The following is a 24,503-nucleotide window of genomic DNA, read 5'->3' as shown; positions in this document are numbered from 1 at the left end:
AGGGTTTGGCTTTTCTTTTCAGAATTGTTATGTTAACAATATCACTTGTTGCACTCCAGTTTAAAAAAAGCTGAGACTTTCTCAGAGACAAAACAAACGTGTCAGGACAACATCCTCCTCTTCCCTAGCTGGTATCAACAGTAATACAGCCGACAATGAGATTTTCCCCAGTGCTCCCAGGTACCTATCCTGTGTAAGCTTTATGGATCTAAAATCTTGACTGCGTGACAAAAGGTGGCATAGAAAGAAGTTTAAACAAGTCTTTTTGTTCCTGAGGACAAAAAACCTGAAGTGCCAACACCTCTCCGTCCCTTGAGGGACATCTGGGACACTGCACTCCCTATATACAATGATGTTACTTGTCTACCTCATCTTTCTTGAGAATTGCAAAATCTCTACATTGTATCCATATAAGCTAAGGACCTACCAACTAGGATCACCACTAATTTAGTCAGAAGACCAATAAAGTTGCAATAGGATTTTTTAAAGTTTTCTTTCATTCTCACGGTTTGGTGGGAAGTTTCCAATTAACAGCCAGGAAGGCTGATTTCATCCCAATAATTTCCATACCACAGTTACAACCTCAAATGCAATTATCACTTGGGGAGGGGGGCAAACTCTCTTATTTCTTTGTTACAGCATCCCAAATCCCAAACATAGCAAGCAATTTTGCAACACACAAACCAATTCACTAAGAATGGGATGTGACTGGCAGCTTATTTCATACAGGTCCCTTAACCAATAACCTTTAGTGTCACTATGCAGCTAAATATTGTGATTACTGCCTGTCTTTTAAGATCATCAAGGTGATGATCGTAAACACTGGTATTTTCAAGACACCATCTTTCAGGAAAGCAAACAACAGGTTAGAAGCATGGCAAAGAAGAAAAACCTAAATGACATTAGCAGAAACCCAAAATTGGAGAATCATTTCAGTCCTGAGTAGGTGTGCACTACTTTCCTAAGTTTATTAGCTGATGCTAACTCTATCATGCCCTGACCAGTGTGATACCTCCAGAAATATGGCCCTCCTCTTTGCTGCCCCTCATGGATTCCCTCTGCCCTTCTTCAGAGGAAGTCACTATGAATGACATCTCCCTGAGATTACTAAGACACATTATCAAAACATTCTCCTAAACAGGAATTAAGAAATGTGGCACCTGTCATTTTAATCTGTTAAACACAGAATTAACATAACTTTATATTAATATGACACATCCGGTCCCCACCCTGATCTCTTTAATTACATGTCATGCCTCTTCTCACACCCTTCCTTCCCTTTTACTTAGTAAATTCTCCAGAGTAGGAATTCAACCTTTGTTTCTGCCTAGGGAAGGCCACACATGCAGCATGCAGATCCGGAAATACATAATGAAATAGACCTTCACTCCAGTGACTGTTTCTTTCCAGCACACCACTCCAGACTCTGTAGCAGCTCAAAAACTACTCTTGAATTCCGATCATCCAGCAAGCAACTCTATTCCGATCAACATCTTGGCAAAAGCACAGCAGTGCCCCACACCTGCTGAGCCAGTAGTTCCCTCTTCAGTGAATTTAAGATCCAGCTTCTCACTACTGAACATCTACTGTTCTTAATTCTGGCAAGACTGTCTCTCCCATCTATTAGCACTAAAGAATCCTCATTTTCTCAAGGCACTTTTACTGCCTTACTCCCACTGCTCCCCCCCCTGCTCCAAACATCACAGCAAGCCATGCAGAGTAAGGCTGAGACATCATGAGGTAGGAAGCTACGACATCACATTAAAAAAAATCACACACCAACACTGAAAGCTATATTTAGAAGCAAAGTACCTACCTAAATTCAGATATCCCTCAAAACACTAGGAAGGAAGAAAAGCAGACACAGGGAAGGAAATTTTCCTGTCCCACCCTTACCAGCTCTGTGAAGGGACAGCAGCTGTCCTGGAGCCCACAGCCACTGCCTCCAAAGAGATTTATATCCGTGTCACAGCAGTTCTTCACTCCCTTCAATTTACATCACCAGGTACGAGGATTTACATTTGTCTCACGACTTCCTTCTAACGTTTATTACAGCTGACAATCACAGGGCCTGCAGTCTGTCTGTTTATGCCCTGTGCCTAGAGATTACTGCCACATCTCCATCCCCGTTTCGCGACTGTTCCTTGCCCCCAGCCAGGCAGCAGGCAGACGGTCTCTCCTCCGGGGCACCTCCGGTCAGATGCAGGTGTGGAGGGCAAACGAGGATGGCAGAGCCGGAGGGAGGAGGCCACCTGAGAGTCAGAGGCACGGAGAGGAGAAAAGGCAGGTCACGGGAGAGGCACCACCCGGGGAGCAGGGACGGCGAAGCCTGGGGGAAGCGGGGAGCAGGCGGAGCACGCCCACGGGGAGAACGCGCCCCGAGCAGCCCAGCCGAGCCTGACGAAGAAGCCGGGCACGACATGAGTCACTGCTCGGAGCCCAGACCCTGCGTCAGCGCGGCAGGTGAGCGGGAGCCCGCCCAGGGGCCGGGGCCGGGGGGGCCCCTCCGTCCCTCCCCCGGCCCCGCAGCCAGGAGAGGGCCGGGGAGCGGAGACGCGGCCGCGCATCCCCCGCCCCGCCCCGCACACAGCCCGGCCGCCCCGGCGGGGTCAGCCGCCCGAGGGGCACGGCAAGGGAGCAGGGCAGGGATGCGGTGCCGGGCGAGGGGGCGTGCGGTGTGTGCGGAGCGTCTCACACGCGAGGCGACCACGGCCGGGGAGCAGGGCTGACAGCGCCGGAGGGCGAGGGGCGGCCCGCCGAGCCCTGCTGCCCGCGGGCGAGGCCCCCGCTCCCCCGCCCCTGCCAGCGCTGCTCGCCGCCCCCGGCTGGGCCGCGGCAGCCCCGGGCACTCACCCGCTCCCGCAGCGCCGTCCCCCCAGCGCCGGGCTCTCCCCGCGGGACTGACGGGCGCCCGAGCCCGCGGCCCCGCACAGGCGCGGCGGGGGCGGCGCGGGGCGCATGCGCGGCGTCCGGGCGGCGGGGGCCGCAGGCCGCGGCGGGCTGGGCTGCTTCGGGACGGGGGGACCCTGCGTGGTTCGGGCTGGAAGGGGCCTTAGAGGCCGTCTAGTTCCAACCCCCCTGCACGGGCAGGGACACCTCCCGCCAGGCCAGGCTGCTCCAAGCCCCATCCAGCCCGGCCTTGAACACTTGCAGGGAAGGGGCAGCCACAGCTTCCCCGGGCAACACGTCCCAGCGTCTCGCCGCCCTCACTCCAAATAATTTCTTCCTGATGCCTAATCTAAATCTGTCCTCTCTCAGTTTCATGAACACAGGCAAAGAAAGGGATTGTTCTGTATGCCCAGCACATCACCACACGGCTGTTCCACACCTAATGCCTCCTCAGACCTTCTCCTAGAGCTTGGCCTTTCTCAGTGGGACCCGTGGGACTGTCAACCTTAACCCTTCCACCCTCGCAGCCCTCCCTTGCGCGTCCTCTCCACAGAACATGCAGCCTCTGTGCCCCAACCTGTCAATTGTTACTCTTTTCACAACTTCCCAGGAAGACAAGTCCAATGCCTTGCAGCTTTCAGCCTCTGCCTGGCACAAAGATTTATTCCCAGATGAGAAAAGATCTGTTTGGCTGTTCCTTTTCCAAAGGAGGACTTCTGTGTCTATCTCTTCTTTCTTGGCTATGCATTTGAGTAATAGTTTGAAAATTACCGGTATTCAATTAGAGTTATTCATTTCAAACAGATGGATAATTAAATGTTAATAGCATGAGCAGGCAAAATGTTTTGAACACCATAAAGCTCACAAATGTTTAAGACATTTTGAATACCATAGTCTAAAGGCAAGACAAAGCCAGACTGATCTAGATCAGGGGATCTTCAGTGGCCTGGATCTTCCCCCTTCCATGACTAGTTAATTTAGAAAAATCTCATTCAAATGTACTGTATGTTGAAGTTCTCTTAAAACAAGGACAGCAGGTAGCTTCTTTCAATCAGTTCTGCTTTTCTTAATTCTCTCCAGCAATCACACTTGAAAAAAGAATCAAGTAATTCTGATCCTGTTGTCTGAGAGTCTGAATAAATAAGAGGCAAGAGGGAGCTTTTTACTGCAGTCACACAAAATGAATGGGCTGTAATGTAACAACACTGGAAGAAGTGGTAAGGCAATCATTCCAGCGTAAGTCAAAGGGAGAAGAGTTTGGTTCAGTGCTGAATGTCCAGCAAAGCACAGACATTACAGAGCACTAAGAGTCAGAAATAAGAAACAAAGTTCTTTCTGGCATCCAATGAATTCCAAAATCTTTTTTCTTATCAGACAAAACTTACTTACAGTAGACAATGATTTTCACATGCCAGAGTCTGCCTGCCATTCAGTATCAAGCACCTACAGCAAGGACCTGAAAAAGTAAATCATAATGGCTGGTTCCTCACCCACACCTGTAAACATGATTTTCCAGAGCTAGAGCCACAGGTACAGCATTAAACCAAGAAGGGAGCACTGAAGAACCACCAGTTTGATAAGCCAAGAAGTTCCACAGCCTCTCCCTTTCACCGTTCCTAATTTTTTGGCCTATTTGCTCTCCAAATCACAATACTCTGAAAGCCAGGGCTACCTTGAATCATCTTTTTGAGACACCCGTGGAGAAAGCTTTTGAGCAGTTGAACAAGACGGGAATGGAAGTAGGCTCAGTTCCCCCTACCCCTGCTCTTCAACACGTCATACATGAATGTCAAGCAGCACCTGGCATTGCTCTTTAAACAGCTGGCAGTGCTCTATAAGGGGCCAGTGAAAGGTACTGTGATAAAGTTACCTTGTCATAATCAAGTGTTTCTCAGTAACTCAGTACACAATACATGGAGGCTTGATTAAACAGCTGACAAAGAATGAAAAGCAAATCTGGAATCAAGGTGGCTGTATGCTCTGGGGGCTAAATGTACTGTAGAGAACCAAAATAATGGGACACAGTAAACAGACTTGGCTTAATAAGGCTTTTATTATTTTCCTGTACCCACACACCTTTGCAGAATATACCTAAAGTGCCAGCTCAATTTTCCCACCCATCTTGCTTTGGTATGGAACCAGTGCTGGTCGAACTTCCTCCTTCAGGAACTTTGCCACCTGTTCAAGAAAGGTGGGAAAGAGAAAATTAGCAGAAGCAAGAGTTCCTTTCTCCTCCCCATTCAGACCTGCTTGCCTCACTGGGTCTTTGTTTCAGAGACACCTAACAGTCTGATACATCCAGGGTCAAAAGTGTGAAGCCCACAGGGAAGAAAGACAAGAAATCCAAGGAAAGCAAATGAGATAAGTATCTCTGCCTTAATAGTATGGGCAGAGGTACATAATATGTACACTCTCTGGCACACAAGAGGACCCGATATCAAACAAGACATTGCATTACAGCCTGTAGCCTCCTTTCACTACTCTACCTGCTGAGGAGCACGTCCAGTGAAGGAGGAGGGATCCAACAGGCTTTCAAGTTGTTTATGGATAGGGCTGAAGTAAGGATCAGCACGTACACGGGCAATGAAGTCATTATCACCCCCTTCCTGTTTTACAACAGCAGCAGCTTGTTGGGAGAGAACACGAATCTTCTCGTGGCAATCCTATAGGAGCCAGAGGAAGAGGGGAGAAAAAGAAAGTAATTCCATTGTTACTGACAGCACACGATCATTCCACCCACTTGTGCGGGATGAAGAAACATTAAAGTCTGCTGCACTGGACAGTATACAAATGAGATACAACTTGGATCACAGTGTCTCATACACCACTATATTAAACCAAGATTTTCTTCATCTCACCACATCTGCCCTTTGAGGCTAAAATAGTCCAAATGACACAAACATTCCCTGCTCAATTACACCACAAACTTACGACACCCGAATCTTTACACTTCCTCAAACTCCCCAAATACTCTTAGGAGTCACTACAGGATTTTTTTTTCAGTTGCATGTTTTGCATGTTTTTTTCCAAAGACAGACTATAGTAGCTGTTCCCAAAACATTCTGTGTACTGTAATAAAGGAATTCCTTATTCACCACTAGTCATCCCCTGTATGGAACATCTTGGAAGCATAACAATGTAAAACCTCTACAGCTTTGTAAGAGGGAAAATAACCTGTCTGACTTAATGAGCAGTGAGACTATGTAAACCATGGCTTAGAAAAGGTAAGACTTAAGGGAAACAAAATGTCTTACAGCATTTTCTCCAGAACAACCCTCATATGACACTAAGACTGGCAAAACCCTTTTAACAATTTTCTGAAACACTTCCTAATCCCTTGATTTTTTGTGGAATCAAGATGTAAAAACAAGGGGATCCAACTGTAGTCAGGGTCCACCTGCAAAATCAGATGCTGCCGTGCTGGCCCTAAAATACAGTTGTGTGGCTGCATTTACAGCCACGTAGGAATGAATCTTCCCCATTGTCCTTGATCTTCAGTTAGGAGGAAAATTATCTCTTGTTCCTTGTTTCCTCCATCCAAAGGCCATTTGCTCCTGTACTTATCTGTGTCAGGTGAACAAATCCATCTTCTGGATGTTTGGGGGAGGGAGATGTTCAGTGGTAAGGAAAGGAAGTAAGTTGCTGTGTTATGAAGTGGGAAAGCACAGAAAGCGTGTTGTTTCAGTGTTCCTATCACATGAAAACAGAACATAGGAGGTGCTCCAGCCCTCTGACCACCTTTGTGGCCCTCCTCTGTACTTGCTCCAAGAGCTCCATGTCCTTCTTGTGTTGGGGGCTCCAGAGCTGGACACCGTTCTCCAAGTGGGGTCTCACAAGAGTGGAGGAGAGGGGGAGAATCGCCTCCCTTGACCTGCTGGCCACACTTCTTTTGATGTGGCCCAGGACACCACACGATGTGATATCCACATGATGTGGCCCTTAGTATGTTTATTTAGGAAGCTTACTGACTGACCCAGTGACAAACATCAGAGACACATGGGGAAAAAAGACGGAAAAATAATTTTTCCTGACATCATGGGTGAGTTGCCAGAAGTGTTTCAGAGAACTAGAACTACTCAGAGCTTCTAGCAAACACTTTCGCTGTTACCATCTTGCAAATTTAACTTCTGTCCCTGATTTAAAAATAATCACGGAAGGAAAAATTAGTATCTAAAGGTAAGTGAAAATAAGCTGTTTCATTAAGGTGTAAATTTGATTATCAGTTTTAAACCAAGTTGTGAAATTAAATGGTACGGAAATATAATCTAACTGTATCTGGATCTATTTACTAAGGAAAACATTTAATTTCAACTTGCTTGAACACAGAAAGCTGAATGAAGGACCATAAACAAAGTTAATAATAAAAACCACTACAATGAAATGGGGAAGAGTAACAAATGAATTAATGGTTCAGAATGGTATTACTTGCTTTTTTGTTAACAGCACTGATTCATTCTTTTAATTTGTAAGGTAGCCAACAGCCAACATGTTCCATTTAAAGAAACCTGGCCTGTGTTCCAAGTTCCTTCAAACATTTACAAAAGGAAAACACCCACTAATATCTAATATAAAAATAGGTCTCCCTCTTCAGCCAGATTAGCTCAAACACACAGTGTTCCCAACAGTAAATATGGATCTCCACAACTGTTCTCTCCTCAGAGAGCAGAGTCTGGCTCTGCAGCACCAGTGTAATATTAATAAACTCTGTGGGAGTAGCTGGAGAACAAAGAAAAATTAGATGGTTAGGACAAAAGCCCAGATATGTTGTTTGTTTTTTTTCCCCTCGGAAGTGAAATGCCAGGCAGTGAAGAAAGGTATTTTTGACTGCATTTGTACCTGACGATTGCCCCCTGCTTTCACCATCGCCATGATTATGTTCTCTGTGGCCATGAATGGCAGCTCCTGCCGGATCCTCCTCTCAATCACCTTAAACAAAACAAAACAAAACAGAAATAGCATTATAGCAATTCTGTAGATAACTGGGACTCCCAGTGAAATTTTCCTCTCCCTTTGAATCTCCAGGACTAGGCAATGATGCAAAGATAATTTATCTTTTTGAACTTAGCTGTGGAACTCCAGGTTTTGAAGCTGACAATACTTAGAATCTGTATCTTGTAAGCAACATTACTGTGGAAGAGATGTAAAATGTTTTTTTTAACTTGTAGGTAAGTTACAGGACTGTATGAGATCTGCCTTGACACTGTCTTTTGCCAGTAAGTTCTACAGATCTGTCATGTAGTTCAGGGAAAAATACCCTTTCTGAGAAATTTTCAAGGTACCACCTTTTGGCTTTGACAAGGACCCTTTCATGTCTGTCCTGCAAACAGTGAGAACATAGTGAGAATGGAGAGCAAAATTCAGAAATAATTCAAACTAACAGATACTAATGCAATCCTTTGAGTGGGAAGATTTTTACACACTTTGGCACAGCTGCAGCATTATCAAAGATGCAGCCCTGCACACATTATCTCCTGCTTTACCTTTGGATATACCACAAGTCCCTCGGAGATATTCTGCAGTGTACTCAGAATGATGTCAGCTGTGAGGAAAGCCTCAGCCAGACACACACGCCTGTGAAACACACACACCCAGGGGCCCAGTTAGCAATGAAGGCCATGTTTCAGTCTACCTCAGATCTAGCTCTTCACTTTCTTTAAGTAACACTGTAAATAGCATTACTGTGGACCTAAAGATGGAACTGTTCTCCTTGTAGGTACTTCTTGTTGCTTAAAGGTCACAATTAGGAAAGCAGAAGAACATCTTACAGCAGTAGCTCTCAAGCTGGGCAGACAGGAAGATTTCAGGGTTGTTTTTTTTTTTGGGGGGGTCAGTAGAGAAAGGGAGAAAGAGAGGAAGATAAAAGGTCAAGGTGCACATAGAAAGCTCCAAGATAATTTGATGATTACACAGCTAAGAAAGAGGGCAGCAATTTACAGAGCTAGGAAACACATGAGACTGTCCTCCTCTGTGTCCCATGTTGCCCTGTCTATGGGTCCCACTCTCCAGGAGTAAGACATGCTGCGCTGTCATGCTGTGCCCAGTGAGGAACCTTTAAAGTGATCTATGATTTGGTGGGGCTTTCCTCCAAGAGACCAGCTCCTGGTCACAAAGAAGACTCCTGACAAAAAAAGAAAGGAGGGAACGCAGAGAAGTAGTGGGGACTGAGCTGTAACAGGCAAAAGGCTCCATGTCACAGTGCAGTGATTACAGCATCATCCATCTGTTACAGCAGTGCCTGGCCCATTCTAAACTGTCATCTTTTAAAATACACTAGTACTTGGACCTTGTGCTACATTTAAGGCCCCCAATTCTATCACACTGTCTTCAAAGGGATTTTGCTGTTTTCTAAGTTGACTGCTTTTTCTCTAGCTTGCTCTCCTTTCAAAACACTATAGCTTTAACAGGAAAAATCCAAGGCATGGAATTTTTTATTGGATTATGAAGTGAACAAATAACCCGTTCCATTAGATGAGATGAAAATAAAATTTGAAACATTCCAGTACATCTCTTAACACTTGGTAGCTATTGGGAAATGAACACACCACATAAACCAGTATCCGATTTCTTAAATTCACATTGTTTTCTGTTGCCTATGCAGCTCATTTCTTAACAAGACTAGCAGCTATGGTGTAAAGTCCTTTTAGGAAAAGATCTTCTAAGTTATTTTTCATTAATTATCATGCAGACATTGTGTTTGTGGAGACGTTTTAAAAATAACATTCTCATCAACAATCTGAACACTAGCCTACAGCTAAAACTTCTGTTGTTCACTGTTCCACAAGCCACATATCTTAGAAATCTAAAGATTTATAGGAGATCAAATTCAGCAACCAAAGACTCCTTTGAAATTTAAAAACTCCTTGAAAGTGTTTCAAAGGTAAATCTCAGTTTTATGGAAATTTAGTACAAATGGAAGATGAATGCCTTGACTTTACTATAACTTACTTGGAAATAATTATAGGTAACTTTTGCTAATCTCAAACTAGTGATGATGAAGAATCAGAAAACAAAGTTTGCTGAACAATATCTAAAAGACCTGCACTAGTTTTCAGGAAACATTACTTAAAAAAAAATAATGCTTGTGCTCTTTGTTTAGGACCTGAACTACTACTTATAAAGAACATCACAAAGAGATGAAAAGAAGTTTCTTTAGGTTATGTGGAGGGTTAAGGGATTACAGATAAAATGTTGAATTATTCTTCAAGAACTGAAGAGGAGCAGGGTCAAAAAATCACATTCAAAACAGACAGGGAAGAAAATCTGAGAAATGTAAGAACTGCTATAATATGCTGCTGAAACAGGAAGATTACAAGTGCAGTTTATTACCACAGCTTCTGCATTCCTCCCTCTCTCTGTTGGTTTACTTTGCAGAAGACCTTGATGTTGAAAATACCCCTAAGTTTCTATCTGATCTTAGGGAGGAAACCAGTTTGCAGTCTCTAGATGCCAAAGAGACTGGTGGTAACTTGTGGTTTTAGTTTAAAAATACCATTTTCTAAATGCCTCAAAAGACCTTCGGGGACAAGGGGCCTTCTGAAACTGCCGCCTCGCGCGACTGCAACAAACCTGTTGGCGCTGTCGTCCAACGTTCGCTCAAACCACTGCACCGAGGCCGTCTGGAGGGGATCCAGCACCAGGGTCATCAGGTGCCGGGCCAGGCTGCAGCAGCGCTCTGAACGCATGGGGTTCCTCTTGTAAGGCATGGCACTGGAACCTGTGAGAGGAGAGAGCGGTGGGAACGCGACAGCAGAAGCAAGTGCATTCAGGAAGAAAAGATGAAGGTCCTCCCGCGGGTAAGAAAAATGTGTCAGGAATCCTGTTTTTTGACTAAAGCCTTAAGACATAGATGATTTTCTAAGAACAAGACGGAATAAAGAAAATGACACCGCCACACTTCCCCTTCAGATTACAAACACCCAGGTGTGGGGAGAAAAAAAGAAGACACTTTGCAATTCTGCAAAACAGAAGACGTATTACCACATAATAATAAACTGACTTAATTTTTAATGCAGTATTTAGCACCATCTCTCTAGGCTACCCGTAGCAACTTCAGCATCTGCTCAATAACCTTGTCCTTCAAAGGCAGAGATACTTACACTGCTGCTCATTGCTCTGGTAAATGGATATCAAAACCAACCACAGAATATAAAATTATTCAAATAACAAATACAACTCAGGCTTATTTGCTAATTCAATCCTAGGCAACTACGTAGGGTGCCTGCCTGAACTTTGCCCAGCCAAGAGCCAAAACTACGTTTCCTTTTCTCTTTCTACCAATGTCAGAATCACATCCCTGGTATTCTGGCAAGAGCCCAGCCCAGTTTCAGTGTTACAAAAGTGTCTGTTTATAAAGGCCAAAATGCTGAGTTACGCTGAAAACCTACAACTCCAGTCAGCTTCAAGGGAACAGAAAACACTAAGTACTCTTCAGACTCAAGTTTTCCTCTGTGGGAACTGCTTTTGCTCTCCCCCCCAAACCCAGGGAGTACAGAAATACAATCTGATTTTGATTACTTAATATCCAGAAACCTTTGGGTAAAGTCCTTTTCTTTTTCCTTTAAAAAGGACCTAAAACGCTAACAACATCAAACTTCAGTTCATTTAAAGTGACTTCTTCTAAGTTTGCTTAAAAGGCTGCACCAAGATAAATTAAAAGATACATACACTAGTCCAATAAATGTCTCTCATCCCTTACCAATCTGCTCTTTCTCAAAAGGTTCCTCTATCTCCTTCAGGTTGGCCAAGAGACGAATGTCAGTACAAATCTAGAAAAAAAGCCCAAGAAATTAAGAAACAGAACAAAACTAACACACACCAATATATACTTCTCTTAGTGATCTTGGAGAAGTGTTTGCACTGATGTCCAAGAAGTAAACTAGGGGGACACTGAAAAATTTGGCAGAAAAAAATTGAAACTGCAATCATACTTCTTGGTCTAAAAATCCCAGTTAAGAAAACATAAGGAAAAAGCATGTTCACTGTACTAGAATAAAACAGGACTCCAAGAAGGGCAAATGTTTGCAGGGAATGGAAGACAGACCAGAAGGGAACATTGACAATGCATAACAGAATTACACAGTGATCTACAAACACAGATAATGTGTGCTCACTCAACCAGCCAGCCTACAAAACTGAAACATAAGAAAATACCACAGATTACTTTAGCCTCAGAGGAGAAGGGAGGGAACAGAGATAAATCAATGAAAAGAATCCACAAGGACAGAGAGAATAACACCATTATGAAGGAAGCAATTAACTAGGAGCAAACAGTGAAATTTAAAAACTCATAGACCACTAGGAAAGACATTTAATCTAATTGGATCAATTTAGCACAGATTAGACTAATATCTGGTGTGGAATTTGTTAACCCATCTTAGAATCTGCTCAGTAAGCTTGCTTTCTTTGCCACTGGACTTAAGAAATTTGAGATTTTATTACTATGCAAAAACCCAGTGGTGAATTTCCATGATCACAAAGAGAACAGCTGAACAAGGAACATCAATTAGTATTTATTGAGAAGAGTGTTCTGTGCCATGAGCATCTTCTCTTCAAGAACTAAAATGTTTCTCCCTCTGATGTATACAAACAGGGTGCTCACCTTGTGTATAGATGCCCCCAGACTGGCCAGCACAGACAGGACTTCAATATCCACCTTGCGACTATAGGTCTGCCCTGTGACCATATAAGCCCTAGAAAGAAGCACAGAAGCTGAGCACTGCAGACAGATACAACTGTACTGCAAGATTCTGAGCAAGGAGTGACACAGCTCTTGAAATGGAGGGCTGTCATTCTGCCCTGATGAGAGCTACTTTGGATTCACGCTGTCAATTACTTGGGGCATCATGCAGATGGGAGAGAGAAAAGCAGAGGGAAAACGGACAGCCATGCTTTGACAGGGAGATAAGTAGAAGCAGCCTATTTAGGAGGTGAAGTTTCCTGTGGGAAGCTGCAACTGGGATGGAAGATGGCAAAGAGAGGTCAACAGCAGCACACACGTCAGTTTGGCAGTGAGGGGAATCTGGGCCAACAGGGACAGCAGGAGTCACACTCTGTTAACACCAAATGTAGGTGACTAAACATGGTTGTTACTTACCGCTTAAATCCTGCCTTTGCGGTCACTAATCTGTCCAGCTCTTCAACCTCAAGGTGAAGAAAAAAACAAAACAGAGCTGAGAATGCAACAACTCAGGAAGGTCAGCAAAAACAAAGAGGATCCTTGGCTTTTTCAGCTTACTGTCAACAAATGTTATACTTGCTGGGAATCAGCTCCTCCCCAAATTCTGCTCACTTTCACACAGGGCCCTGTTAGTGGGCCCCAGAGAGATTGCAGTGCCCTTGTGAATTTGATGCCAGAATCTCCATGTTCCCTCAAAGAGAATAGCATTCCAGAGAGGAGAACTGCCAAGACTGCAAGTCTACAACCCGGTCTGCCTGACTTACTTTACTATGGTCTCCCTCAAAGAGCTGCAAGAAGCTGGCTTGAGTGCCAGTGGTGCCTTTTACACCCCGAAAGCGCAGGTCATCCCGAGCCCGCTCCAGGTTCTGCAGGTCCATGCACAAGTCCTGAATCCACAAGCAGCAGCGTTTCCCCACAGTGGTGAGCTGTGCAGGTCTGAAAACAACCAAGGACGGTGTGTGTGACTCACTGACAACTTGTACAACTCCAGCAGGGCTGCATTTTGCTGCTGAGTCTGCTGTTAAGGCCTCTTTGCAGGTTGGTCTGACTCCTCTGAGCAGAGATTAAAAAGGTCTGATTTATGCAGGAAGGTGTAGCAGCACATGGTAAATCACCAGTAAATGATGCTGAGGATAGGATCATTCTTTTCAGGAATTAGATTCAATTACATCAAGGCAAAACAGTAATTGCAGTTTCCGTATATGTTTGGAGATTAAGAAATAAAGGAGAAGGGACAGCGGCAGGTGCTTCACTGCTACAGCTTTTGGGTTTCTTCAAGAGAAGTGCCCACCAGTCAAAGTATCTAGAGCTGGTTTCACTGCGCTTTTACAGAGCTGTATCAAGCGGAAAAGCCTCAGTCAGTGCGAGTATCGCGTCCTCCCGGGCCCAGACTCAGACCCAGACCCAGACCCGGACCCAGACCCCGCTCCCAGGTCCCCAGGCGCAGCGCGCCCCCTGCCGGCAGCCCCCGCTTCCGCCAGGAAGAGGGGCTGGGAGAAACAGGGGGTGCATCCGCCTCACGCCCTAATGCTGCTCCCCAAGGCACCTTCCCGGCTCACCGGTGTGAATTTCCGAGTGCAGAAACATCTGCAGACATCTGCTGTGATTTTAATAGTTATATGAAATTATTCCTCTTAGGGGGCTGTTCCTTTTCAGTTATGACAAAGCAACTCAGCCTCCAGGAAGATGTGCAGTAATTAACAGTTGTGTTAGCCAAGATTTTTTTTTAAGACCTCCACCTTGAAATAACTATCTACAAGCTTCGACCACACTATCCCCCTGCAAATGCTTTGAGGGCGACATGGGAGTATTATGCAGAACTTAGAAGTTGAAGTATTTCAAAGTATCATAGAATCACTGAATCATTTGCGTTGGGACGGATGCTAAAAATCATCTAGTTCCAACCCCCCTGTCATGGGCAGGGACACCTCCCACTAGACCAGGTTGCCCAAAGCCCCACCAAACATGGTCTTGAATGCTTCCAGGGAGGGCACAGCCACAACTTCCCTGAGCAACCTGTTCCAGTGTCTCACCAACCTCACACTGAAAAATTTCTTCCTCATACCTTATCTAAACCTACCCTTTTTCATTTTAAAACCATTCCTCCCTTGTTAAAAGTCCCTCTCCAGCTTTCCTGTAGGATTATCCACATAAACTCCAATGACAACCTCTATACTACTTCAAAAAAGCATATGCACATGAGGAAGGTGCTCCTGATTAAGCGCAGACATAAAAAGGAAGCCTATGGGATGTGGAAGCAGGGCTGGGCGATCCAGGAGGAATACAAAGAAACCATCCAACACTGCAGGGATACGGGGTTAGAAAAAACAAATCCCACCAGCCTTTTTACCTGATGTGAGATGTGAAAGGTGACAAGAAGGGCCTTGGCAGATATTTAAGCAGCAAAAGCAAGGCTAGGGAACCCATGGACCTGTTTGTATAATGGGACAGAGGCCCTGCTGATAAAGGACACAGAAAAGGCCGAGCTATCAATGCCTTCTCCACCTTTGTTTTTACGACTTCATCTTGCATACACTTCTTGAATACACCTTTGTACTCTTTCCAAAAGCCAAGATAAAACTGAAGAGGGACGTAGGACTAGAGCTGATTTAACTGACATGCCGTATCCAGCAAGGCAATTAATCAGCGACCTGACCTCTGACATGACCTGTGCTTATTTTTCATGCCTCTAAGTGTTCCATATCACTGGGGTAGAAGATCCAGGCTTACCTCAAGGTGTAAAGTTTAACACTTCTGAAAGCACACTGTCTTAATAAAAGAGCAGATTAATCTACCCCAATGACAGACCTATACAGATGTCATTGTCCTTTTGACTCAGTACCCTACCTAAAAAATACCTTATTCTATCTTATCCCATCCAAAAAGCAGCCAATGTCAGAAGTGCGGCACAAGAAGTTTAAGTTTCCCAGGAGACAGAAAACAGTATCATCCTGTTAAACAGAAAAAAATTCTTCCTGATTCATCCTGGGATACATACAGGGATGTAGGATAACTGATGGATCCTGAATCATCACTTTAAAAGAAAACTTCAGCTAAAGTGATAGAGTAGCTGTAGTAACAAGGTGCTAGCAACAAGCTTCTCTAAGCTGCCGTCAAAACTAACTCAACTGTCAGAAAAATACACAGAAAATGTGGCTGAAAAACAGGCTTACTGTAGTTCCCAGTCATGCCTTCTGAAACAACCCAGAATAAACACATTGATGTTTGCCAGGAAGTCCTTCATAAAGAATTACACAGTATTGTCATGGTTGGAAAAGACCTCTAAGATCATTGAGTCCAACTGTCCACCCAGGACGAGGAAAAAAAACCAACAAACCAAACAACACCCACCATGCCCCCTGGAGCATGTTCTGAAGTGCCAGGTCTACATGTTTTAATATCTCCAGGGATGGTGAGTTCACCACCTCCCTGGGCAGCCTGTTTCAGTGCCTGACTACTCTTTTGGTAAATAAATTCTTCCTAATACCCAATCTAAGCAACTTCAAGCCTTTTCCTCCGGTCCTACCATTATTCACTTGGGAGCAGAGGCCAACACCCACCTCACTACAACCTCCTTTCAGGTAGTTGTAGAGAGCAATGAGGTCTTCCCTTAGCCTCCTCTTCTCCAAACTAAACAATCACAGTTTCCGTAGCCTCTCCTCATAGGACTTGTTCTCTAGACCCTTCACCAGCTTGGTTGCTCTTCTACTTATGAAGCTGTGTTAAAACAACTGCTGACAGCTAGACAAAGCAATAGTTCCATTTCCCGAGACAAGGCTGGAGCTAGGCACATGCTCCTTTTCTGAAGAACCAACAATGTATGAATGATGTCCAGCAGTACCAAGTGCAACAGGTCAGAGACAGGGAAAAAAAGCATGAAAGAAAGCAGTAGCAGGTCAGTTTAACCAAAGCACAGCAGACAAAATGAAAGCAAAGCCTGATGTCTACTTACTGGTAGTGAGTGAAGCCCAAAGCAGGCATGTCAGCGTACTTCTCAGCAAAGTCGGCCAGCCGGCTGATCACCCTTGCGAGCTGGTGGATGTGGGATGGACAGAAGAGAGGCAGAATGAGAGAAAAAAAACACCACAGCAAAAGCTAGCATGCTTAAGCACAACAACATTGTGCAAAGAAGGGAAGGCAAACAACTGTGCAGCCCTTGGATATCCCCCTCTAATTGTAGAATATGGTGTGTTTCATTTTCTCAGGGCACACACATACTTTTTGCTTGCTACAAAACTCAAGCAAGAGATAATACAAGTGGTTGGACTTCAGCTCAAAGTAGTCTAGTATTTTCTTTATTCCTGGAATTGAGTAGAAATAAAGCTGCTTGGGGTACAATTGACACATGTACAGTCCAGGACAAAGTTGGTACCAAGGCACTCAGGTGAGAGAGACAACACTGCACTACACTTCCACTCTATGTGACTTGAGAAAATTGTATAGAGCTTCTTGAATGCTAACAGACTCCAGGCAATATAGTTAAGAGGATGCCTAAGCTGACCCTGAAAGCAATACAGCTGTTATGTGAAACTAGTACCTGTGACACAGATAAAGTAGGAGTTGCTTATAATTCCCAAAGAAGCTCTGGGTGAAGATTTGAGAAAGGAAAGGCAGATAACAGCTCACTGCCTTAAGAATAATCCAGACAGCTCCTCCTAGCTTCCCAGGAAGGCTTAGAAAAATCCAAGCTAAACACACAGTATTCACAGGACACCAGCACTGTCCACTTCCAAGACACGGCGCACAACCACCTTCCTACCTTGGGTAGCAGCAGGTTAAACCCATCACGGAGGACAATCAGATCCTGAAAGAAAGCAAATAAAGGAATTTTAGGCCATGTCTGAAGGGCCAGACATAATGGCTTTTCTCAGAGAGGACACAGATAATTAAATTATGCTTTGTCCACTCAGAAGTCTCTTCTTATAAAGAAAGCTCTGCTTTCCCTTTTGTATCAGACACAGGGGAACCACAACACATACTGAGAAACCAATACATACTGGGAGACATTTTACAGTTCTGTTTTCACTCAAAACATTTATCGACTCTCTTGGCCACTGAAAAGCTTTATTTACAGGGGCTTGAAGCAAAAGCTGAAAGCTCATGGGCTGTGTATATCAAAAGTGGCCTTGCTTTTTTAAGTCAGTGAACTCTTGTCCTTTTGGCATAACTGAAAGTTCACGTTTCTGCATGTGTTTGCAAATCACTGTCTCTTATCTACTTGAATACTTAACATAGGGAACAGTTAGTTTCTAGACAGATCTTGCTTTGTATCATACCTCTTAGGGTAGCTAGGATAAAGGGGAATCAGCTTCAACAGTTAAACCAATTAAAATGATGGAAAAACGTATTTCGTGTTATCAAGTAAGCATCTGCAACTTTCTTTAGCCCAGCTCTGCGATATTACCGTATTATCCCCTACGTAACAGGAAGTTGCTCCGAGGTGAATGATGGCTGCAGCTTTTGGACAGCAGTGGGCAAAGGTGTGAACATGGGCCATCACATCATGACGCAGCTTCTTCTCTTCCTCTGCTGCCATCTTGAAGTCAATGTTGTCCAGATTTGCTTCCATCTCCTTTATCTGCTCATCTGTGATAGGAAGCCCAAGTGACTGCAAGGGGAAAAGAACTTTGTATTTCTTTTTTGTCTTTAAGAGACAACCCAAACTGAGACAGAAGCTGTTTAGATCATTTACTCCCATATGACACCTCACCTCATGGCAACTGGCACGATCAAGAGCTGTAACAGCAAATACTTTCATTCTAGGGTCCTCCAACATTTTTAATAGCATAGAAAAGGAAGGGTTCATGCTTAGGTGATGGATGGGACTTTGAGCAACCTGATCTAGTGGAAGGTGCCCTTGCTCATTAGGGGGGGTGAAACTATATGATCTTTAAGGTCCCTTCCAACCCAAACCATTCTATGATCCTCTTGGTCTTCATAATTTCCTCAATCATATAAAATCCCTATGACAACTGCAAAAATTAGACACATATCAGAAAAGTGATATAAAACTAGCATTGCTTTAACTTCTTTTAATGAAATTTACCCTTGGGGTAAAGAACAATCCAGTTACCATGTGACTAGATAGCTTATGTCAGGAAGAACCCTATGGACCACAACTGTAAACAGTGAGCTTAGAACATATGGAAAGGTATCATATGTTCATACCTTTCCAAGTCCACAAGCCCTAAAGTACTTAATCTGAATCTGGAAGCTTGGAAAATCAATTACTTGATCTGGAAGCAGGAGATAAATGCTCCTAGTTCATGTTAAAAAATAATTGCTAAACCTTTTCAGCACACTGACTTAAAAACAGAGCAAGATATCTAACGATAGAATTATACATCAGTGGAACTCTTGCATATCTCTGTACTTGCACAAGCTCACTTAGCTGAGAAAAATGTCTTTTCCTGATACTGGGAGTTTAAAAGTCTCACAATGAACTTGGCATTACTGCCTTTTCCAAATTAGAATGTTGTTGTCTTGTACATTAGTAACTGGAAGTCACCAGCCAGGAAGCATCAAGGAGTCAAAGTATTTCAAAAGCTGGTTCTGTTCAGAATAAAACTGACTAAAAAAATATTTTGCAGATGTGGAATCTGAACTAGATAAGACAGCAAGTGAAGCAGATGTGTCTTCAAGGTTTTAATCAGATAATTAGTACCCGCACAACTTAAAATATGATGCTGCAAATGTATACACAATCATGAGTGTCCAGATAAATGAGGAAAGGCACCTGGCCCCAGACTGCTGGCTTTGAGGTGTACTGATATAGACTGTAACTTGTCGAAAGCACAGAGGCAACTCAGCAGGCAGCAGTAGGCTCTTGGGCCGAGATCAAAATCTCATGCCTTGCTCACACATCCATGATCTGCTGGGAAAAACTGACCACAGTATGTAGTCACTGACAGCCATACAGAGAGGAAAGAAATAATCCCTGAGAAAAGGGAGTACTTGTCATAGGAATCCACACAAGGTGGGGTAGTGCCAAGGCAAACGCTGTTCTCATGCATCCACAAATAACACGTGAGGCCTCTTCCCTATGGCTTTTGCTGATATTGACAGTACCTCAGGAAGAAAGCCATCAAATGTCCTTCAAACCTGTGTACCTAAGAAAACAAAGTAGGAAAACTACCCAAGGGAGAACACAGGGTTTTCTACAAAGCCTACAGGTCATGGACACACTCTCTGGACTGAGCTTTTAAGGTATCATTCCTCTGTGGCTGTTCCAATACTTTGATGCATTACTGTAACAACTAAGAACTTTTTGTTCATCCTTCTTCATAAAGGGCAGAGAAAAGCAGGCAGATGACATGGAACAATTCCTGCAGACAGAATGAGAACAGTGGGCTGCTTGTCTAATAAAGAACACATGACAGAAAAATAAAGACACTTAAACTGTATGAAAAAAGCAGTTTGAGGGCTACTATAGGCTCTTAGATAAAACATTCAGATTCCACACGTGCAAAGCATTTTTTTAGTCAGTTTGATGCTGCAAGGTGTCAACGCTACTTTTGCTAGAAGGAAGAGCTCCATTAAATTTATACTTGTCTTTCAAATAACATATTGTGCAGCTCAAGAGCTCCAGATTTAAAAAAAAAATAATACATACATATATATATATATGAATGAATGAGGTATTAATAGAGGCATCATAATAAAAAGGGGCTTTTTTGTTCAAAAAAATAAGCTAGAATTTTAGGATGGGTATGAACTCTCAGTCTTCAGCTCTTAACCCAAACTTTAACAACTGTCAATTGGGATAAGATTCATTTAAGAAACTCTCTCTTACTAATCACACCTTTCACTGAGTCTCCTCTTTCAATCTCCTGGTTGTCCAATTGTTTGCTGTAAGGAACAAAACACACACTATAAAGATTTTCTGCCTAATTCAATTTCCAGTGAAATAATTTTTTAGTTCTTATTTCACACATTCCAAGTGGACTACTCAAAATTCCTCCCCTAAGTAGGTCAAATATTGAAATAATTTACCTGGCCCTGCACCTCACCTAGGATTAATCACTAAACTGCATGACCACTATATTACTACTTAGCTGCAACTTTCAGAAAACCTGTGGTTAGATCTTCCTAATACTCTGATTTACTTCAAAATAGACTTCTAGGATGATTGGAGAGGCCTGAAAGATGGTGAGTACTACTAGAGTAAATATTGCCCACACTTCATAGATATTTTCTTTTAATGTACCCCAAAAGAATTATTATGTATCCTCAACAAGTAACCAGAAGAAACTGTTGCATCTATCACCAACTTATCACTGACAGAGCAACAGGTGCTGGAAGTAGCTGACTCTTCATCTTTCATCCAGAGCTGACATCAGAAGAATAACTTATTTGGAACAGGGAGACAGATAAAAATAGCAGTCTCCCTCATCCCACTATGTAGAGGGTGCTCAAGACATCGCAAGATCTATCTCTGCTTTCTGAGAACAAAACTCTATGGTGGCAAAGGGAGGGCAAGCAAGGGACAAGAGAGAGGAAACCTAAGCTCAGGGCTTGGGAGTAGAAAAGTAAGCCTGACTGGTTCTTTCAGGAGCTTGCTTTCTCCTATTCATCAAGTCATGTAAAGTATTTTGTTTTGAAAAGTAGAAAAGGTGGCAATTATCTGCTGAAATTGGTATGACAGTGTTTAAATTATCATGCTTTGAATATACGAAGCTCCTTAAACATGCGCTCCTCAATGACACCTCCTATACTGCGTGAGATCTGCAGTCTGTTCACTCCAGCATCTCAACAGTGACAACACCCAGAACATCATATTTCAGAACCTGACTCCTGTTCAGCACAGCCGTAGAATAACATCTTCAGCTTCTACAGCATCACCTTTGGTGCAGCAGACTATCAATGAAGCCACTGCTGTGGTGTGGTCTTTGAACACATTATTGCTTGTTCATACTCCAGCAGGTGCTTCTCTGCCCTTGCACTAACAGTAACAGCCAGACCTAGTGCTTGGATTGCTTCTTAACAACCCCAGTACCTTGAAAATAGAAACTGAAGGTTTGTGCTTAAACAAAGTGAACAACTATTGAGTCTGGAAGTTAAAGCTATTCTGTCAAAAGCAGGGTAGCTTTTTTTGTGTGTGTGCTTTTCAGGAACATGCCCCATCCCTGGAAGTGTTCAAGGCCAGGTTGAATGGGACTTTGAGCAACCTGGTCTAGTGGGAAGCATCCCTGCCCATGCAGGAGTGTTGGAACTAGATGATCTTTAAGATGATCAACCCAAACCATTCTATGATGTTACAGGGCTTTCACTATCAAAAACCTGATAGAAGTCTTCCTCTCAGTCACAAAGAATCAAGTTAGTTTATCTTAAAACCTGACTGTCTCAACTAAGAAGTAACAATAAGCTGTACACATACCCCTAACTGAGACCCAAAGTCAAAGAAGGAAGGTTTAGCTTAAACTACATTTAAAAAAATGTTAACTCCACAGATTCTACTAACACAACAGCTTGCAATCATGTGGACACCTCTCAGTTGCTGCTCCCTAATAGCTGAATTGAAACCAATCTTTTGTGGCACTTGGCCTGTCAGAAATGTCATAAGCCTTTCTGGGGTAACTGTTCTGCTCACTTCGGCCAAAAGCAAACTTATCTCAGAAATAAATATCTAAATACAACTGGTTGCAGATGTGTGGGGTGGTCCAGCTGGCACAGACTGACAGCAACCTGATTGAACAAGAGAACGGGTCTCATCAGTCACACCCCCTGAAAAGTAAACAGTCAAGCGCTAGAGAAGGACACTGATGTTTGCTTAGAAGGCAATCGCCCCCCATCCCCAGAAACTGCTTAGCAAAGCTTTTACGAAACGAATTTCACAAAGAAGGCAAAAGTGCAACGGGGAGGGGATGAGACAAGAAGAGGTGATTTGCTGGGGACGACAGGTACACGCGGAGGATCGGGCACACAGGGTTGTGTAAAGCTGGGCTCGCACACCCCCACCCCTCCCCCCCCGAAAGGCGCGGAGGGGCGCCGGGCCAGCCGCCCCCTCCCCCGGGCAGACCCAGGGACAGCTCCGGGAAGGCAGGACGGGCGGGTTCCGCTGCCTCCCGCGCCGCAGGGAGAACGGGCGGCGAGCGGCTGCCACCGCCACCCGGCGCCCCGCCCGAGCCCCGAGGGCACCTGAAGCGAAGCGGGAGGCCGCCCCGCCCCGCCCCGGGCCCGGCCCTCGTCCCCCGCCAGCGGCAGGAGGGGCTCTCCCCTCAGCGGCCCCGTCCCGCCCTCACCTTCTCAGCCTGGGCCAGGTAGAGCCAGAGGCGGCGCCAGGTGCCGAACTTCTTCCTCTCGCTGAAGTTGAAGCCCATCTCGGGGCTGGCGTATCGCGACACCAGCGGAGAGCGATAGCGCGACAGCGGGTCCTCCTCGGCGCCGGGGGCGGCCATGGCAGCGGCGGCGGGGCTGGCGGGGCGCGCGGGGCTGGCGGGGCGCGCGGGGCCGCGGCGCCCGCGGGGAGCGGCGGATAAAGGCGGGCGGCGGCCCCGCCCCCTGTCGCGAGAGGCGGCCCCGCCCCCGCGGCGGAACACGGCACCGCCCCCCCCGCCGGGCGGCGGGAGCCAAGATGGCGGGAGCCAAGATGGCGGGGAGGAGGCGGAGGAAGGAGCGTGCGGAACAAAGGCGCGGGAAACACGAGGGTTAAATGCTTAGCAGCCAAACACATTTATTAGTATTTTTCTTTTTTTTTTTCTCTTGTTTTTTTTTTTTTTCTTTCTTTTTTTTTTTCTCCAGGAACCCAAAAATAAGTTTGTAGTTATAATGTAAAGCAACTGAGTTGCACATAATACAATCATATCTTTCAAAAAATAAAAAATAAAAACAAAAAAAAGCTGTTTAAAAGCAAAAAAAAAAAAACCTTCAGAAAACTTATATAAGTATTACACCATCTCTCAGTTTCAATGAAATGACGACGACTTAATTCCTTATTACTCTTAACTTGTCACACTCCAATAAAACATCACCCTTTTGTTTTTTTTTGTGTGTTTTTTTTTTCTTTTTTTCTAAATCCAGCATGAGAAATACAGTACCTGCTATGGCAAAAATACACATAAAATGCAACATTTCAGCTTATTTGTACATTAGTAGAGTTTAAACATTTCGTTGTTGTTGTTTTTTTCTTTTTACATGAACCAGTGATTTTAAGTACCACTATACTAAAAGTAAAATAAAAATATAGAAAAGGAGGAGAAGGGGGGCAGCCAGCCATACAAGAGCACCTTCTAAAGTGCTGAGTTTCTGTGTCCATGGAAAACCCTTAGGAAGTTCAAACCTCTGCAAGAGTATGGGATGGAAATTAGGATACAACCTGGATATGCAAGACATTGTGTCATCTCCTCTACACTCTCCCCATTAGTCCTGTATTTTTTATTTTTTGTTTACTGCACATGAGAGAAGCAGGGGAGCAAACAGAACTATGGTTAAGAGTTTAGTAAAGGAAGCCATTTCAAGTATAAGAAAAATAAACCAAAACACTTACAGGTAACTTGCAAATAGCATCAATACACACACAGCCACTGTTTGTATTATTACAATGCCTGCTTCTGGGGGACAGTGTTTCAAGGCAAGAGGACTTGAGCTGTACCTTCCTGTTACCTATTTATGTGCAAAGTAGAAAAGCTGCCTTTTCTATTCCAGCCATTTTGGACATCGTGGTTTTTTTCTGTTCTGCAACCTCCTCCCTCCATTTTGGAAGGAGAGAGGAAGGTGGCATTATTTTACTGAGAAGACTAGATGAAATGACTCTATTTCTCAATTCCTCTTCTAGACACACTCTTCTCCCATGACTTGTCTGCAACGAAGAGAAACTTGCCAAACACCTGATGCCCACCATTAGCCAGTTTCCTGAACAGGTAGAAGGCATTTACCTTTGTAAACATAATCCCTTATGTTTGTGGAACTCAGAGCAGCATTTCGTATCTCCATCCAAGTG

General features: G+C 44.3%; 2 protein-coding genes across 2 annotated transcripts in view; both read right to left on the bottom strand.

Annotated features, from left to right (window-relative positions):
- The window catches only part of SGSM3 (small G protein signaling modulator 3), a 30,073-nt gene extending 27,130 nt beyond the window's left edge, over positions 1–2,943 (bottom strand). The window contains exons 1-2 of the mRNA XM_051638512.1: positions 2,854–2,943; positions 1,897–2,252 (exon numbers count right to left, since the gene is read on the bottom strand). The gene's annotated coding sequence lies outside the window, so the exon portion shown is untranslated. The remainder of the gene's footprint in view (positions 1–1,896; positions 2,253–2,853) is intronic.
- Positions 2,944–4,923: 1,980 nt separating this feature from the next.
- On the bottom strand, positions 4,924–23,010 carry ADSL (adenylosuccinate lyase). Its single transcript, XM_051638810.1, has 14 exons — positions 22,999–23,010; positions 22,807–22,965; positions 17,970–18,173; positions 17,325–17,369; positions 16,518–16,597; positions 13,330–13,501; positions 12,983–13,029; positions 12,488–12,578; positions 11,585–11,654; positions 10,456–10,603; positions 8,370–8,460; positions 7,726–7,815; positions 5,376–5,552; positions 4,924–5,067 (listed from the first exon to the last, which is right to left on the bottom strand). The coding sequence occupies exons 2-14, from the start codon at positions 22,960–22,962 to the stop codon at positions 4,981–4,983; spliced, it is 1,458 nt and encodes a 485-aa protein (XP_051494770.1). The 5' UTR covers positions 22,963–22,965; positions 22,999–23,010; the 3' UTR covers positions 4,924–4,980.
- Positions 23,011–24,503: the final 1,493 nt, after the last annotated feature.

The sequence above is a fragment of the Apus apus genome, chromosome 1 (genome assembly GCF_020740795.1).
Source record: "Apus apus isolate bApuApu2 chromosome 1, bApuApu2.pri.cur, whole genome shotgun sequence".
NCBI classification, from domain to species: domain Eukaryota; kingdom Metazoa; phylum Chordata; class Aves; order Apodiformes; family Apodidae; genus Apus; species Apus apus.
This window is presented reverse-complemented; position numbering and strand designations above follow the sequence as displayed.

Excerpts from the sequence above, each read along its gene's own strand:
- ADSL (XM_051638810.1), bottom strand. The coding sequence starts at position 22,962 with ATGGCCGCCCCCGGCGCCGAGGAGGACCCGCTGTCGCGCTATCGCTCT. Across the intron at positions 11,655-12,487 it reads TGGGGGCATCTATACACAAG|ATTTGTACTGACATTCGTCT; the intron begins GTGAGCACCCTG and ends CTTTTTTTCTAG. Across the intron at positions 5,068-5,375 it reads CTGGACGTGCTCCTCAGCAG|GTGGCAAAGTTCCTGAAGGA; the intron begins GTAGAGTAGTGA and ends TTTCTTGAACAG.